The sequence below is a fragment of the Fragaria vesca genome, linkage group LG6 (assembly GCF_000184155.1).
Source record: "Fragaria vesca subsp. vesca linkage group LG6, FraVesHawaii_1.0, whole genome shotgun sequence".
In the NCBI taxonomy this organism is placed as follows: Eukaryota; Viridiplantae; Streptophyta; class Magnoliopsida; order Rosales; family Rosaceae; genus Fragaria; species Fragaria vesca.
In genome coordinates, this window is record NC_020496.1 from 33054756 (window position 1) to 33073183 (window position 18428).

General features: G+C 37.9%; 2 protein-coding genes and 1 pseudogene across 3 annotated transcripts; all 3 read right to left on the reverse strand.

Annotated features, from left to right (window-relative positions):
- Nucleotides 1-5016: 5016 nt before the first annotated feature.
- LOC101306942 (nudix hydrolase 1-like) lies at nucleotides 5017-5993 on the reverse strand. The gene is made up of 2 exons (XM_004304290.1): nucleotides 5807-5993; nucleotides 5017-5558 (listed from the first exon to the last, which is right to left on the reverse strand). Exons 1-2 carry the CDS (start codon nucleotides 5943-5945, stop codon nucleotides 5263-5265), a joined length of 435 nt encoding a protein of 144 aa, XP_004304338.1. The 5' UTR covers nucleotides 5946-5993; the 3' UTR covers nucleotides 5017-5262.
- Nucleotides 5994-6886: 893 nt separating this feature from the next.
- LOC101292536 lies at nucleotides 6887-11644 on the reverse strand (annotated as a pseudogene). The gene is made up of 11 exons (XR_185135.1): nucleotides 11245-11644; nucleotides 10970-11130; nucleotides 10658-10825; nucleotides 10345-10433; nucleotides 10010-10103; nucleotides 9154-9252; nucleotides 8117-8297; nucleotides 7903-8018; nucleotides 7562-7717; nucleotides 7157-7285; nucleotides 6887-7060 (listed from the first exon to the last, which is right to left on the reverse strand). The product of XR_185135.1 is annotated as a methionine--tRNA ligase-like (transcript).
- A 3057-nt stretch (nucleotides 11645-14701) lies between these two features.
- Nucleotides 14702-16020, reverse strand: LOC101307230. Its single transcript, XM_004304291.1, has one exon. The coding sequence runs from the start codon at nucleotides 15893-15895 to the stop codon at nucleotides 15038-15040; it is 858 nt and encodes a 285-aa protein (XP_004304339.1). The 5' UTR covers nucleotides 15896-16020; the 3' UTR covers nucleotides 14702-15037.
- Between the last annotated feature and the right edge of the window lie 2408 nt (nucleotides 16021-18428).

The window sequence follows — 18428 nt, forward strand, 5'->3', positions numbered from 1 at the left end:
AAGTAAAAGTCAAGTACTTTCTTGGAAAAATGTTCATTTAGTATTAATTTAAACCTCTCATTTCCCATTCCAATAATAATCTTTTTCATTACCACATTTTACTATAAGGTAACATTTTTTATGCCCAAATGCACAAATTTTTACTAAAGTATTAACAAACCATATTATTTTAAAACTATTTTACCCTCACCCCTTAAACATGCATAGAGAGAGAAAGTGGAAGAGAGAGAATAATTGGCCGGAACCTCACTGGACTCCGGTCACCGGCCGTCGGACTTCGGTCAACGGCCGCTGGACTCTAGTCACCGGTCGCCGGACTTTGATTGCCAAATTTCCCCGGTCACCGGTAACTCGGTTACTGACCCTTAGTAACTCAATATTTCTCCGGTCACTGGTAACTCGGTCACTGACCCCAGTAACTCAATAGCTGACCCCCAATAATCAGTTACTGACCCCAATAATTTAGTTACTGACTCTTAATAATCAGTTACTGACCCTTAATAATCAATTATGAACCTCAATAATCAACTTATTTCAGCTTAATGTAATAGAAAAGAAGATTTACCAGAAAATAATCGAATTACTGACCCTGATAATCGAATATATATTTTTTTTCATAATTTTTCCGACATCAGAAACTCATATAATATAACTCAAGACTCTAAAAACTTCTCACGAACTCGTCTTGACGTGCACATTAATATCGAACTCTTATATCAATGTCTTCACCTTGCAAAAATCTCTGCCAAATATCTCGAGAATTTACTTAACATCCGAGATCGTGAAATAATCCTCAAGCAATCTTGTCACAATTAACTTGATAAATTCCTAAAGGCTCACAATTCTCAAGCATCCTAATACCCACCGAGGTCCAAAATATTTTTTGACAAATTTCACTTTAATCCATCACATAATTTGAGGTCACACAAAAGATCATACATGATCTATCAATAATCACCAATACAAACTGATAAATAATTTGTCAACATACGCCCAATAAAACTTTTCATACCTATAATTAAATCTAAATATTTAAAATTATCAGAATATTACGATGATGGTGCTAGTTAAATGGTGACTATTGATGTGTAGGTATGGGGATGTGCGATCAATAATAATGACTTGTGGTGTGGGTGGACTTGTAGGAATGAGATGAGAATGAGATGAATGAGACCGGTTATGGATGTTGGGAAGGGAAATTTCTGAAAAAATGGGATGAGGTGTATGATCAGAGGTAGACGATGAATTTGGACTCAGGGAGGTAGAACTTTGGGAATGATTGTTCAGTAGGCTTGGAATTTGAGAAGGGAAAGGATTGTGAGGGAACGATGAGGGGGTTAGGCATGGATGTGGGGCTGGGACTGCTCCCATATGAGTGGTGCTAATGGCAACAGAAAATGGAGGTAAGGAAGAGAAGTTAGGGGGATGCATACCTGAGCATGAAGAGAGTCTGTCGAAGTTGCACTAACTGAATTAGCATTGCTGTGTATGCAGGTTGTAAATTCAAAGGCAGCCCAACCGGATTTCCTAGCAACCATGACCGAATCAACAGGGATTGCCTCATACACATATGCTTTTGTAGCCTTCCAAATTTCCCATAGAAGGTAAGCAACTTTGGTGAGAAACTCAGCTTTTATTAATTTACATCCACTCGTTAAGGGAATGATTTTTCAAACCAACTATCAATATTGTCAATAGACTGTAAATTTACTTTGTAGTGTAGTTCAGAAACAAACCACGCACACACAGCTCCTGAACATTGTAGGTGATAAATTCTAGCTACAACTCACACACTGGGCACAAAGGGGTTTGGGTAACTTTTCTTAGTGCAAATTCTGATAGGTTAGGAGAGCATTCACCATCAATTTCCACAAAATAACTTTCACTTTAGGATACGCCTCAATAACCCAGATTGTCTTCCAAACCAATGTGCTCACCCTATGAGAAGAGTGCGCATGATGAGTGGTTGGCACTAGATTTAGGGTGTGAATGTAGTGATAACCAAATTTGACCATGAATTCTCCATTTTTGTGTTGGGCCAAACAATTCTGTCGACAAAAGATTGATCCCCAAGAAGAATTACCTCAATCTAATTGCATTCCTCCCTAGAAATTAAGTCTTCAATCTGATTAAGACTCCAGCTATAAGAGTTCCAATCAATAATGTCTCTCACTCTATGCGGTCTAGACTGAGCCACATGAATAATAGGCCTAAGAAAGCTAGAACTAGGTCCAGTAATCCATCGATCTACCCAAATATCAACTGATTCTCCATTCCTTACTTGCCACCTTGCCCCATCCACAATAAAAGCCTTACAATCTAATAGACTACTCCAAGCCCATGACGCACGCGAACTCTTCCCAGCATGTAAAATTGTCCGAATTAGGATAGTAGATACCCTTGAGACTTAGAGCACACAAAGATGTAGGGTCAGAATGAAGTCGCCAAACTTGTTTGGCAAGAATAGCAGTGTTAAACTCGCTCAAGTTTCTAAATCTCAATCCTCCGCACTCTTTAAACTGACCTAAGAATTCTCAGCTCCTCTAACGAATTTTAGTCTCATGCTTTTTCTGCCCCCACCAGAAATTGGCCAAAAGGGAATCCAATTCCTTACAAAGAGTGATAGGGAATTTAAAGCAATGCATAGCTAGGGAAGGCTGGAACAGCTTGTGCTACTGATTTGATTAGAGTTTCTCGCCCCGCCATAGAGAGAGTGCCTAATTTCTAGCTTTGAATCTTATAAGTAAGTCTCCCTTGATAAAAGAAAGAGAAGCTTTCTTTGATCTTCCCCAAATAGTAGGTAGTCCAAGATACTGACCCGAGTTCTGAGTAGCAACAACCCCAAGAAGAATTGTACATAGATCAAAGACCTTTTCTTCAGACATATTAGGGGTACAATACAAGCTGGATTTATCTGAATTCACCAACTGTCCAAAAGCTATACAGTAGACATCAATAAGTCTCACAATCTCTAAACAGTTTCTAGAGTTTGCTATGAGGAAGAAAAGAGAGTCATCAGCAAAGAAAATGTGGGAGAGTGTAGAACCTTGTGGACTGAGCTTGATGCAATGAAGGGAACCAACTTCAAAGGCTCGTTGAATTAGAGAAGAGAAGACTTCTTATACGAATATGAATAGGTAAGGAGAAATTGGATCACCTTGTCGTAACCCTCTTGTTGGCTTGAAATAACTGCCCACCTTCCAATTTAGAGTCACAGCAAATGACACAAACTTAACACAAGCCATAATTAGTCTCACAAAACCAGTACCAAAACCCATTCTGATAAGAACCTCTTCTAAGAAATCCCACTTCACCCTATCATATGCCTTACTCATGTCAAGTTTCAAGGCCAACTCCTCAATGTCTCCACTCTTTCTAAGCTTCTATAATGAAAGCTTCATCAGCAACTAGAATATTATCTTGAATTTGACGCCAGAGAACAAAGGCTGATTGGAAAGGGGAAATGATACTAGGCAGAAACTCCTTCAACATATTAGCCAACATCTTGGGGAGGATCTTGTAGGAGTAATTGCAGAGACTAATGTGGCGAAACTGATCAACTTTTTCTAGGCAGGGAACCTTAGGAATGAGAACAATACTAGGAGGTTGATCTCTTAGAGATTGACATGTTGTTGGCGGCTCTCAAATATCTGTTTGCTGGAGTACGAGATGTGTTATGATATTTGACTTGTACTTGGTTTACTTGTCAGCCAATAGGCCGTTGTTGTGTAAGAACTTAAAAAGTTCATTAGCTGTGAAGCAAATGAATGTCTATGTTTGTATACGATCAACGGCCTAATACTAATCTTGTGATTAGACGTCTTGAAGTAAACTCTCTTCAAAGGCTTGATGAAACTTTCTAGGTGAACGAAACACGTACTCGAACAAATTCTTATTCATATCAACTATCGACTTACCAATTACTTATCTCTCAAGACATTGAAATCGGCTTGGAAACTAACTTTATCGGCTTGTGTAACTAGCCGATGGGCCTTTAGATATGCATTATAACTTTCTTCATGGGCCGACAAATAACTAGCTGCCTTTAAATCAAATCATTCAACGGCCTGGTGTTTAATGGATTCGTCTTGGACCAAATGCGTTGTCCAACTAATCTTTGGACAGCATGAAAACATCGGGCCGTTTATCATTAAACCGTATGGACATTTACTATATCTAATGGACATGCAAATGTGGGTACAAACACTAGGACGTCAGAATGACAAATGATCTATGCTTTTCGATCACTTTCTTGGATCGTTCTTTTCACTTAATGATGGATTCTTTTGGAGACTTGGAGTCTTGGCGTATTGTTGTTGCAATGTTTGTGATGACATTATTATTTACTTATTTGTTAATGCTTAACTATGTGTTTATAATGTTATCTGTTATGCATATGTTGTTATACAATTCTTGTTTGAGACAGATTGCATCAGCTTGTTAATGCTTATGTATTGGAACTTAATTATCTTATTGCAAGACCCTTGTTGTGGGAACCTAACAAGCCTGCAATGCACGTAGTTAAATTTACTTGAGAAAATTTTTTTAGGTACCTACCTGTTGTTTATGACATCTACATTTACTGATATAACAACAAATTTGTTATTATTTTAGTAAAGATAGTTATTACTTTGGTAATTTTAGTTTTGTTAGAGGTTATTACTAAACTTATTACAATTTACAAGTTTATGAATAACTTGCTATCATTGTATTAACTTGGTTCAATTATATGTAAATGTGTAAAACAAATGTAGTAATTTTGTTATCAATGTTGTAAATTTTACTCAATTAACTTGTAATTTTTTGTTCAATTAGTGGTAAATGAGTGTATGTTATACATCTGAGTACCGTAGATAACTCCTTTATTTGAGCTGCAGCCTATAATTTGTTCTTCTGGTATGAAAAAACTGTTAGAACAATTTGTTGGTTTTTGCAATGCTACATAGTGCATATGTAGTTTGTCATTGGCCTGGCAATAACTTGCCATTTCATTTGTTCCACATGCACTAGAGGTTTAATAATTTAGAGTTTGGGAAACTGCATGTTACTGAAAGTAGAATACTTGAAGAGGGGATCAAGCTAGCAGTTTATTACAAGAAATAGTATATCTACGTACACTACAGTCTTGATTAAAAGAGTAATCTCTAAGATAATTAAGCTTCAACGTAGTAATTGGTTTCTTTGAAGAAAAAAATGAGCTTAATCTCAAGGTGTAGTACGGTAGCTAGCTAGGACGATATATATAGATGGGATTGATTCAGATTAGATGGGGAAAGGATTAAATCCAGCTCGAACTGCTTTTTCCAAGGGAGAAAAGAGTGGCTTGGGAAGGTTGTCCCACTCATACCATCCCCAACCATCACAGAAGTCTGGCTCAATATTCTGGGGCTGTTGATGATGATCTGCCAAGACTGCTCGCATACAAATCACCACGTAGTGGTGTGGTTTGGTTTCGTCAATGAACAGGTTGTTTGTCAGTGTTAGAAACTCCAAGTTATCAATGTCTAAACCAGTTTCTTCTTTCATCTCTCTTGTTGCACACTCCTCAAAGCTCTCACCTGCAGGTACATACAAATAAGTTATAAAACACGAATGCCGCCCGGTATATAAGAAATGAAAATGGCCGCCCAAGACATGAAGGTATATATGTTGGATTGGAAAACTAAATGCAATATTATTCTCATGCTCATAACCATCAGATACTCCAAAATAAGTAGCTTAACTGGAAAAATGAGGATATCCTCATTCGCCAGTAGGACTGTCAATTAAAGAGAATTGAAAGATATATAATCAAGTACGTACATACCGAACTCGAGGTGTCCACCAGGGAGGGAAAATTTGGAATCACCAAGAGATGAGCGGCGCCGTCCCAACAACACCCTATTCCCTCTCAGCAAGCACACCACCACCACCACTTTGGGCGCCGCAACTTCAACGTTGACCATGTTTTATAGCTTGCTCGAGTTTTGCGCTTAATTTGTCTGATGATGAGTGAGTACCTTCAACCCGCAGTGACCTTCTTATATAAGAAATGGAGTCCATGTGTAGCTCTGTTCTAGTTCCGAGCAGGCTTCTATAGGTTGATAGATTCATCAGCTGGTGCTGTGTTGCTTCCCTTAATTCGTTTCAATAACATATCATGCATATCATGCATCCTTTTTTCAATTCTCTAGCTAACAATTCCATCATGCATTTCTTAAGGGGGTTTAATTCGTTATCTCATGATCGATCAAGGTGTGAATGTGTGAATCTATATATATATATATATATATATATATATATATAATTATTTTTTTTTTTTCCTATTAAGAATATATTAACTTATGTCAATGCACGTTTATACGTACACACAAAGATTATCCTCAATTACAATTAGTCGAGACTTGGTCAACACGTACATAACTTGTATGAGTTCTATCTATTTAGTTTAACTATAAAGTCTTGCGCTGTGTTGATACCCGAAGGAAATCGATCTTGTGGATCTCTTTATGTTTAATTTGACGTCTTTCAGCATAACTAATAATTAAGGTGAGGAAAACGTTTAATTGATGAGCTAGTGCTCCCACAATATGTTATTCATGCTAGAGGGATTTGAAGAGAGCATCTTAAGATGCGTCTGACATCGATCTAGCTAATTGAAATTTTGAAGTCAATAACACATTCTCAATTCTATGATGTCTGACTTTCCTGAATGCCTGAATACATGAGGTCAGATAGTTTTTCCATATAAGTAAAAAGTAGGTTTATTGTTGAAGATAACATTACACTAAACGGATTCAATCTCCGATTTAATCTCTGACTGGAGTAATTTGGTGATCCGATATATGTTTTGGGGGAAAAACTTGAAAATGAAATTATGAACGGGGGCATGAAAGGAATGAAATCTTTAAGCTTCAACCACCTGTTGGGGCTTTGGTAACTTGTTCTTTTTCATCTTTTTGGGTGCTTCCGGTGCTTGGACCCCCTTCTCTTCTTCTGTCTGGCTTTCAATTCTTGCAAAAATTGGTTGAGGTTGAGCCATGACCTGACCACTTTTAAGCCCACCCCACTTGGTGTCACTCTGCAATGTAAAAATGCATGTTAGTTTATCAAACAAGTAGCTGGATAGTTCAGGCATAACAAAACTACATTTATGAAACAAAACTTTGAGAGGTACCCAGATAGCAGCATCAAACTGATCCTTTGAGTAGCCAAGCTGTCCATATATTCTCCAACTTAAACTTGGTGTGACAGGGGATAATGCAATAGCTATAATCCGCATTGCTTCTAATATTATTACAAGGTCCTGCTCCACAAGCAAAAAGATTTTTAGAAAAGGCAATTATGTGTTGCCCCTCGTATACAAATATTCAACACGGTGATATATGATGAACAACTGACCTACTTTTTCAAAGAAGCATCATAATTTAACGTTGTTTGACTTAAACACATGATTTTATCTAGAGACCTCCTGGGAGAAAGGAAAGTTATGTACAACTATGCTAGTGATTGAAGGAAATATGAACACATGCAAGCCCACACAAACACATAACCCACAGATTTATGAAATACAAAGGACCACCTTTGCAGCAGCTTCACTTGCATCACCCCCATGCTTAAAGAGAGACCATGGTGCACACCCATCCATGTATGAATTTCCAGCATTGCTGATCTCAAGAACAGCCTCACAAGCTGATGATAGTGAGAGGTTTTCATAATCAACCCGAGCTTTTTCAACCTACAGAAGTATGAACATGTTGTCACGACTAGGATAAATGGTTGCTTGCAACCAGTTAAACACATGAATGATGATACTTGCAAGAAGGCTTCCATGGCTTGCAAACCTGACTACATTTAGTAATTCCACTAATTTGTATTCTTGCAAATCATGAGGGTGTGTTTAAAGTTTCATGAAAATATTACCAACTTTTCCACAGTGTCCTTGAATGTAGTTCCTTCAGCTGCAGTACTTGAATCAATTACCAAAGTAGATTGGCAGTTCTTCTTAAGAAGGCCCAGAGTGCGGTTAAGCAGATTTCCTGTAGAATAAGGTAAAAACAAAATTGTCAAAAGATAATAACGAAAAAATTGCCTATCATGAACCCAAAAGACCATTCATGAGGTTGCAGTGATATACCGATTGAATTGGCAAGATGAGCATTCACAATATTGATGAAATGATCTTCTGAATAATCCCCATCACTACCAAATTCCACCTCCCTGATGAAGAAGTACCTGACCGCATCAGACCCGAATTTATGAACCAAATCATTTGGTTCAATTGTATTCCCTAGTGATTTCCCCATCTTCATACCATCCTATAAAATTTAAAAATAAAAGCATTGCTGCATGACAATAAAATTATATACATGAGATGAAAATTCAAAATTCCTGCTCACTTGCACTACTGTTATTGTTTCAAGTTGGATGAGCATCTATAATATCCATCACTTTCCACAGTTAGAGCTGTAGTAATGCCCTGGTTTTGACTCTAGATCATATCAACTAAAGACTAAAGGACTGACAGCTAATTCAGAAGTCTGTCCTATTGCTTCAGGGTAAAACTCTCAACTATCCATACACAGAAGACTTTCAAAAACTACTTTTATTCTATAACACTCCAAGAAAACCTCACATAATGAGTTAATTCAGAATGACTGCAGCTTTTGAAGAACTCATACTCATCTATCAATTATTGATAGATGGCATTAGGCTGTCTCCAATCTACTGACACACTCAGTTAATGAAACACTGAATATCATGCACTACTGATCAGTGTGCATAAGGCTAACAAGTTATAGTCAAGAGGACCATCACTCATGTGTCCAGATGCTTAATACGCCTCCAATAAGTCAAATTATGCCCCATCACTCAAATTCTATTTACAATTAGTTTCTGGTACGACCATTCAATAAACCTGTGGCATCTCTCATATTGGAGTCACAGACATGTTACACATCTAGATGAAGACAGCAATGACTGAGTCAGCATATTTAAACTAAAAATAATCCACTTTAAAGTTCAGAAACTATGCCATGTCCTAGGCTTCAAACAGTTAAAATTGAGAAGACAGAAAATTCATCCATGATTCCAATACCAATCCTCTACGAGAAACTGCACTATACAAATGAGTTTCAGGTGTGGCTTTCAGAAGTAAATACTGAGTTTATATACCTTTGTCAAGAACCCATGGCCAAACACCATCTTAGGAAGGCCCAGTCCAGCAGACATTAGCATAGCTGGCCAGTACACTGCATGAAAACGTAAAATATCCTGCGATGACAAAACACCTACTATCAAACACATAGAACATGTACACATACTTTGCAAACCTATCCTACAGAATAACAAAATACCAATTATCATATACATAGAACATGTGCACATGCTTATACCTATGCAAACTGCCTAGTGAAATTTTGTAAATATATATGAAAGTGAGAAATAAGAACACAGAAAAAGAACAATCTACTTCTGTAGACGCTTTCGAGATCAATCCGAAACCTATCCATATCTCAAACAATTGAGCAGCAGGGAACTGCAAATTAACATGGCAGGTTATCTCGTCATCTGCCAAGGATTACATAGTACAAGGAAGCGGACAAGGAGTCTGCTTTAAAAAGCTAAAGAGGTCAACTGGGGCTATAGGATTAGCAGCTCATCTAATAATGCTAATACAAAGCTTAGGGGCTTATACTACAGCTGCTTGCCAGTTAAGAATAGTGGAAGAAAGATTACAATCCTTAAAATCCTTAGAAGTAGAAACCAATAAAGACGCCCAGAAACTTAACTCTCTCCCACCCACAGGTTTCAAATAATCTTTTGTTAATTTCCATCCACACCACCCAAACTACAGTTAAGACATCTAAATTGCCATTACTGGTCAACAATAAGGTCGCTGGAGGAGGATTATTAAAATGCAACTCAAAGATTTCACCAAAACTAAGTCATTGGTTGTCTTGTTTATTTCATCCAGGATTCAGGATACTTTTGAAAACATCAAGTAAAAAAGTCATTGATAGCACCATACCTTGCCAATCAAGTGTAGAGAGGCAGGCCATCCTGATGAAACGGCTCTTCCTAAACTAGGTTGCTCCATATCATCTGAGAGTGCTGATATATACCTGCACAAGAGATTTTGAATATGTAAAATGAACAAAAAATTTCTAATAAGCATAAGGATAGTAATGAAAGATGATGAATAGATTAGGTCACCATTACTTGTCTAAGTTATTTATATATGTCTGCCATATGTTTGGAATAATATATGACCTCATGGCACTAATTTCTAACAAGAACTTAGAAGTTAACAATCACAGAGACAATGATTTATAGGCGAAGGGAAGCCCGAGGGAGGGAATTTACCCCAATAGAGCATCAAACCAAACATATATGGTTTGCTTGCTGTCATATATGGAAAAGTCTCGTAGGCCGCTTTTAATCCAACTTTGCACCTTCAGGAAAAGGAACAGCATACTTTAGGTTTTAAGAGCAAGAAAAACCTACAAGGCTTTACAGAGACTAGAGAAGGTTCTCAATGTTGTGTAAATTATAGATGTTGTTATCAGCAGTTTCAATTCCTTTCTCAATGAAGCTCTTTAATGAAATGACATCAATGTTAAAATGCATAAAAATACGTGGCATACTTGACCAAACCAATGTAATTTGGTCCAGTTACCTCATTAAGACGGTATGAAGGCTGCACAAAATTAGGATTCTTCGCCAAAGTTTCTTCTAGTGGTTTCTGATACTTGGACAATGCAAAAAAGAAATTATCCTCTTTCCGTGCAACACACGGCTTTAGATGCGTGGGGCAACAGTTATTCTCAAGCAGTTCTTTCTCATCCTGCAGAATATACATATCTAATGATCATAATCCAGCTTCTAAGTAGCCACCACACCTTATCATGTACATGTATACAACTGAAAAGAATAGCTAACGATTTTCGCTGAATGAGTAATCATGTTAACTTGTTCAGTTAATAGAAACAATTGATAGATACTCTTCACAGCTGATACAATAAAGTCCCTCATAATCAGCTCTATAAATGTCACCATTGTCTAGTACCCTAGAGTAAAACTCCTTCACAGCTTCATGCTTGCCTGCTTGGGATCAGTTGTCCGAATGAACTTGTCATACCCTATATCTAACTGTAAAAAAATAAAAAAAATAAAAAATCACAAACCCAAAAACTCAACATAGTACCTTGAATGCAAATTTCACCAAAACAGTAAATTTCCAAGGTGGGTAAAAAAGAAACATACATTTTTCCAGAGAGTTATGTAGGACTGAAATGAGGTCGCAGTCTTGGGCAGGGGAGGAGTTATTAGCTGCGGCAGCGGTAGCAATCTTTTCACCGTGCTCGTCAGTCCCGGTGATGAAAATGACTCTCTTGCCGAGCAGCCTCTGGAAGCAAGCAATGGCGTCGGCGGCGATGGTGGTGTAGGCGCTGCCCATGTGGGGAGGGGCGTTGACGTAATAAAGAGGAGTGGTGAGGACAAAAGGGTCACTGGAGGCGCGGGTGGAGAAGGTGGGTGGTGTTTTTTTGGAGAGACTGAAGTGGAGGTGGGTGGTGAGACGGGTGGTGGTTTTGGAGTTGAGAGGGTTTATGGGGTTTAAGAAGCAGTTGATTCTAGACCCTGCTGCTGCTGCTGCCGCCGCCATTTTTGGTGGGGAAGAAAAGTTTGGAAGGGATTGGTTGGTCTATTTGGATGAGGTGAGTGGGATCATCTTTAAAGGTTCTGATGTTTTTTTTTTTCCGATGAGTTTCAAAGGTTCTGAAGTTGGTGGTGGATAAGCTGGGAGGTAAAAAACGAGTTCAGAGAAGCCTGGAAGAGATAACTAGTTTTTTTTACTTGTTTTTGTGTATTGACTCAGTACGATCCCACATCGGGAAATAAGTTAGGGTGAGATGAGTTATATACGATCGCGTATCACATAAGTGTACCTCTACGGGGGTATAGATGCCGTACTTGTACGCAGAACTTAAGAACACTAGTAGGCTTAGCAATTTAGGTCATGTCGAAACCAACCAACCGAATATCAACTTATTTGATATGATATAATCTTAGTAACTTATTTAATACGGTATAATCTCAAATACCGATTTATTTGATACGGTATAATCTTAGTAACATGCTCATATTTATGTAGAAAACGAGAATTGATACTCTAACCTCTTATAAACAACCTATAAAATGTGTAATATATGTAAATATGGTATGTTTTGAAACCATGACTGCTCTGACCAAAGCTATTATTGCATTATATTTGTAAAAAAATTATATTTATCATTTCAATTTTTTGGGCCATAATCTAAACTTGGTAGAGGCTTATTACCAACCGTACCAACTAAGTCGATATAACAACTTCGGTGGTTGGTTTTGGTAGAGGATTTTTCCTACCAACTATAAGTTGGTTGGTACATGGTATTAGTAAATAAAGTCGGTATACCTAATGAGTATGACAACGAACTTGTATATGGACTTGTTCATATGACTTGAACACCTATGCGACGGATGGGACCAGAACTTACAATTGACCGGTGTTCTAAAACACCATCTTTGATTACTTCTACGGGGGTATAAAATCTAACAAAGAATACTAAAATTGGTCGCATTGTTTTTGTTTTTTGTTTGTGATTTCACATGTTCACAGTTAACTGACTTGTTTTCATGGGCGGAGGCATTCAAGGGCACGCCTCTAAATTTCAAATTATATGTTTTAATCATTCAAAATTTGGCTCAATTTAACTAAATTTTGGTTAAACTGTAAGTATTGGCACCCCCAACTTTAAATTTTAGCTGCTCGAGCTTTAGCTTGTTAACTATAGAAAAGGATACAAAAAAGTTTTATTAAAGAAAGTAGTTAATTTGGTCATATTCATAGCACTATTATGCATTTACCCTACAAATTAATTTAAATAGATCACTCTATAAAGACCAAACCCATGGCAGCGTATTTGTATCAAAAAAAAAAAAACAAATGTTCGGCTCTCTCTTTCTCTCTCTTGTTTGTTCTTAATTACATCTGTCAATATGAGTAAACAATCAACAATTCATGAGTTCTTCAAAACAAAACGTACCGATTCTAAAGCTGGTATATCAGTACCTTTATTATAATCCAACTCTGATATCGAAGTAGTAGTTCTCGAAAATTCTTGACAATGACTTTTGTGATATGTAGGAGGGACGAGTCAATTGATGACGAGTCAATTGATATATAATTTAGTTTAAGACCTTTTTCTATCATAATAAATTTCACCATTAAGTTTATCTTAATTGTTTTAACCTTTTTATATTGGCCCCCCTTGATTATGATTTCTGACTCCGCCTCTACTTCTTTTTTTGTTTGTGATTTCACATGTTCACAGTTACTGTCTCGTTTGTTTACAGAAAGATCAATAAAACTATGATGAGAGTCTGCGACAAGAACTTAGTGCTAGAGTTTGAAAGATAGAAGAGAGTGAAAGAAAAGATGAGAAGACTAACTGGGTCTTGGGGATCTTGAGCAAGCCATTGCAGAGCTGGTAGAAGGTTTGGTGGAGGAGGGTGAATATATAGAGGTAAGGAACTGAAGGATACCGAGGATGTGGTGATCAATTTTGATTTTTTTTTTTTAAAAGTAAAGTAGGAATTTTATTACTGAATACAATTCTGATCGTACATCATGGCATCCAGAATGAGCTCTGGAACAATAGAGAACCAGTTACAATGGACATTGAAATGTAGACCATAATCTGCTAACCTATGCGCCACCATATTGGCCTGTCTATGAGCAAATTGCAACTGGAAGTTATTATCAGTAGCTAAAGAGGATTTAACATCTAGAATAATAGCACTGAGAGGAGATAGATAATGATCAATTTTGATTTATTGGGTGAATATATAATGAATGAAATGGGGGATTGGGGGGTACGTGGAGTCAAACAGTGTTTTTGGTGCTCCATATGTGAATTGATGGTGTGATGAAACTGGTAATTGGCGAAGGAAATAAACGTGCATGTGAAGAAGTCGGAAAAGTGAGACTGAGACGTACATTTCATGGTGGCCGGGAAACGAGTGGCTAAAGCCAAACCAACCTGCAGCCATGGAGATCGATAGCCAACCCAAAAGTCTCTACTTAATTAAATGTCAAGGGAGTCATAGAATGAAGCCTATTGCACTGGCCGGTGTAGCCTTGCGCCATTGCCGGACTCGAACGTACCTGAAAAACAGGTTACCGACCACATCGTCTCTTGGGGCGAAGACGACACCACCTTCGTCGTCTGGCGTCCTCCGGAGTTCGCCGGCGACCTCCTCCCCAATTACTTGAAGCACAACAACTTCTCCAGCTTTGTCCGCCAGCTCAATTAACATGCACTTTTTGTATCTATTATTTTCGTCTCTGTTTTTGAGCTTTGCACTAAACCTGTCGTTTTTGTTTGAGCATCGATCTCTTCCGATCCATAAGAGATCAATTGACAGATAGCTCAGTACCTTGTGGTAGTTCATCTTCCCTTAACTTTTTTCTTTTTCTGTTTGATAAGTTCCCTACAATAGCACCACAAAACATCTATTTTCTTTTTTGGTGGCAGATTTGAGGGACGCCATATACATTATCGTGCAAATCATTTTCATTTGAATATAAGCTAATAACTACATGCACATCAAAGTTTCACAGTGAGGATCGATGATGAAGTATTGAACATGCATGCATATACAGATAAAAAGGTTCATTCTTCCTGATAATTATATGTAAATATGCATTTATAAAACCCAATTACAGTGAATAGTACAGCTCAGAGATCACCAGAGAGATCGAATAAGCTTAGCTAGCTAGCCACAAGTAGTTCGCATGCACCTTTTTTGTAATGCATGCATCATGTGAAGGTTGAACTCTATCTCAAGTATCAACCATATACACCAATAATAAGAACAAACTAATAAGATATAAAATCACATGGTTTTGCATTTTAAAATCTGTAAATTACACAAAGTCACAACTGCATTCACCATTTCTTTAATTTCTGTTCTTCAATCTTCCTTTGTTGTTGTCTTCTACGTACACAATGATCGATCATATTCTAAGCAAAAAGATGCTGAGTTCAGGACCTCCATTACTCCCATCAGGATTCAACATGTAAAAGGCCTCCGAGTCACGGCTCCCCACAACTCGTTCAAACCGAGCCCTCATGTAAAGCAACTCGCCTATACCCTCGGACGCCCCCTTTTTCCCGTCGTCCACCACCGGAATCACCCCGGCTCCGACAGAAATGCTCCGGACGGTACTCAGCACGTGCCAGTCGGACTCTCCGCATGTGCGAGACGCCGCGCACCCCAACTTCCTTCCGTTGCAGTACATGGTCCAGGTCGGCTCGTGAAACAAAGGTTTCCGGCGGCCGGAACCCTGGTGTCTTTCGGACTCGAGAGCAATGCGGACGAGTCCGGAAGACATCTCCTTAACGAGGGAAGACGTGGACATGGCAAGCTCAAGAAGCAAAACGGGCTCTGACCTAGGGTCGAGCTGGACGGCGAAGCTGACGCTGCCACGGCGGTTACCGAACAGGGTTCCGGTGACTTTCCGTCCAAGAGAGGGTGTGACCGAGAGGTGGGAAGAGATGGCGAGCCACTTGCAGCTGGCGGGGAGACTGATGATGGTGGCTGGGAAGGAGATGAGGTTAAGAAAAGAGCGGAGGAGTGAGGAGATCTTTGTTTGGGATTTGGAGAGGTGGTCGAAAGAGACCGGGGACGATGAAGAGTTGTGTTTTGGAATGAGTAGCTTGTTGGAGACGTCGTCGTTTTGTCGACGGCGGTGGTGATGATGTTGTGGTGGTGCCAGAGCAGTTGAGGAGGATCTGATGAGCTGGTTTGAAGGGACGATTTTTCTAGTTGTGATGGAGCTAGTACTAATGCTATTGCTTCTTTGAAGGTTCATGGTTTGTTTGAATTATTCGGATCCTAAAATGAACACAAAAGGAATGAAGCCTTGATTAGAACGCAAAAGCTTGCAGAGAAAGAGGAAGGATGAAGAAGATGATGGAAGTAAAGAGGCCGACAAGTGATGATAGTGTTGGGAGGGTGGGCAATATAAAGGGGGACTATGGAGGTTTGTGGTGATGATGATGATCGCAGCCTAGACTTTTTATTTTTTTCATTTTATTTCTATGACTTGTGTGCTGAATATATATTGTCCTACAATAAGCACCATTACCTTTTAGCAAGGATGTTATTTTATAAACAACATATATAGTTGTTTCGATCTTGAGATTCAAACAGAGAAAATCAGGAGATATATACGAGTGTTGTGATATTGATCTTAATTTAATTTCTAGATACATTGCAGAGATTTCTTGGTCATATTCTATGGTATGATTTTATTTTGAAGACTGGATTAAAATCATTAAGGATCATTACTTAGTGGGTGAGATATTATCTAATTCAAACGGTAGCTACCAAGAGATATCTTTATAAAAAATCACAACTCATTTCGATTATATTGTTTGTCATGCCCTTGCCCAGAGATGCACTGATGTGAGTGAGTTGAGTTTTGTTCGTTACTTGGAAAATTGATGCCCTAAAGGTAATATATAGGTTGAGACTTGAGAGAATATTATCGTCTCTGCGAGAAGGAAAAAGAGTTGGCAATTACACGAACTTAATTTTTTTAGGTTTTGAGATACAAGTTCCTAAACTCAAGGTCTAGCTACCCAAGCTAGCTAGGATTATTGGAGTCCCACCTCTTAGTTTGATATATAGGTTTAGAGTTGGAAGCCAATATGTGTTTCAGTGCACGAAGGGCGCCATATCTATCAGTGGCGCCAGAGATTCATGTCTCAGTTCGGTCGTCTAGATCTTATATGTGTTTGATGTTGCATATATATTCAAGTTTTGAGTGCCCGGCTTCAGAGTCTCAAATTTGACCTAGTACGCGGTTCAATTACTACAAGGTGAACTCATCACAGTCCCGAGTTCTCTAAGGCGCAAGTTTTTTCATATCCGGTCTAAATTTCTGTGTTAATTCTCTATTTTTGAGGAAGAAAAAAAATAGTTTTAGATAGTAAGTTAAGAAAGAAAGAAAAAACCGGTAATGGACAACAATGATAAGCATGATATCAATATTTGAGAGAAAAATAAAATTTGTAGCAGAATCCTTGAAAATTAATGTTTGGCATTAGTATAACTCAAACAAGAGATAGATGTTTTTACCAATTGTTACACCATATATAGCTTCTTCATGTAATATTTGCATTAATTAATGCATAATCAAGCGTAAGTGCATGTATATGTACATGTAGATTCTTAGAACAAAATTGAAGTGCATTTTTGATTCAGATGACAGCCCAAGTTTTTTTTTCTAAGAATCTCTTTCTCGTTTTAATTCGATATTTTTATACTCAATTACTTGATCTCTCTTGATCATCATCTAAAGAATACTAATAAATAAAATATAACACATCCTTGTCTAATGACCTAAATGTTTGCCGGCCTTAACCAACATTTCAACAATCCACTCCTAATTAAGTAACAAGTAAAACATCTCCATCTCTGGATGCATATGCATGCATGCATGTCTCATCTTAATTTATCATATAGGAATTATGTTATGTGTATAAAGTAAACCAATCAATCCATCTAATTGAGTTCGATCAATAATAAGAGCAAATGAAGCTCCTACATATGGACTGCAGTAATAAATTAACGATCAGAGAGAGAGAGAGAGAGAGAGAGAGAGAGAGAGAGAGAGAGAGAGAGAGAGAGAGAGAGAGAGAGAGAGAGAGAGAGAGAGAGTAGAAGTAGAGAGAGACGAAATTAATGACAAAGCTTACGAAATATATAAAGCGCCTCTTTTCTATATATATACACAACTGGTTTCTTCACAAATTACGTGACCCCAACCCTTTGGGGATCGAATTCCATAAAAAAGAACCCTTTGGGGATCGAAGGAGTCAGTTAGTGCATGCATGCATAACTTGTATTTCTTTAGCGCGCGCTTTAGCTAGTTTCTACTCGCAAACTCTTGCATGAGTAATCTTAGAAGTATTACATAGTTCTGGTAATCAAGAGTTCATTTGAATGTGAGATGTTTATATATGTTTGTTCTGTACCTTGTAGACTTTATTTGTGATTATTATGTTGCAAGCTTCTTAGTTTTTGCTGGTCTAATGTTAGTTGAAATCGATCACTTAAATACAATGATACATGTTAATTATGTGTAAAATTAAATAGACAAACAATCCTCTTATATTCCTTAAACTAGCTAGATCCTCCTTCTGCATGATACACACATTAATGATTCCTTAAACAATCCTCTTTCTGCATCCAACACTTGTTTACTAGCTAGATCGTCAAATTTTGGCTATGCTAGGATTGTTTTGTTTAAGTTCTTTCTTCTTTGAAAACACAAACAAACCCATTCCTTTCATTTATAGCAGATGCAAGCGTAGACATATATAACTAATGGGGGGCGC

What these genes read in the sequence shown, in the direction of transcription:
- LOC101306942 (XM_004304290.1), bottom strand. Translation starts at nt 5,945, where the DNA reads ATGGTCAACGTTGAAGTTGCGGCGCCCAAAGTGGTGGTGGTGGTGTGC. An exon ending in TGGTGGACACCTCGAGTTCG is followed by an intron (nt 5,559 to 5,806) that starts GTATGTACGTAC and finishes ATGTACCTGCAG; the next exon opens with GTGAGAGCTTTGAGGAGTGT.
- LOC101307230 (XM_004304291.1), bottom strand. Translation starts at nt 15,895, where the DNA reads ATGAACCTTCAAAGAAGCAATAGCATTAGTACTAGCTCCATCACAACT.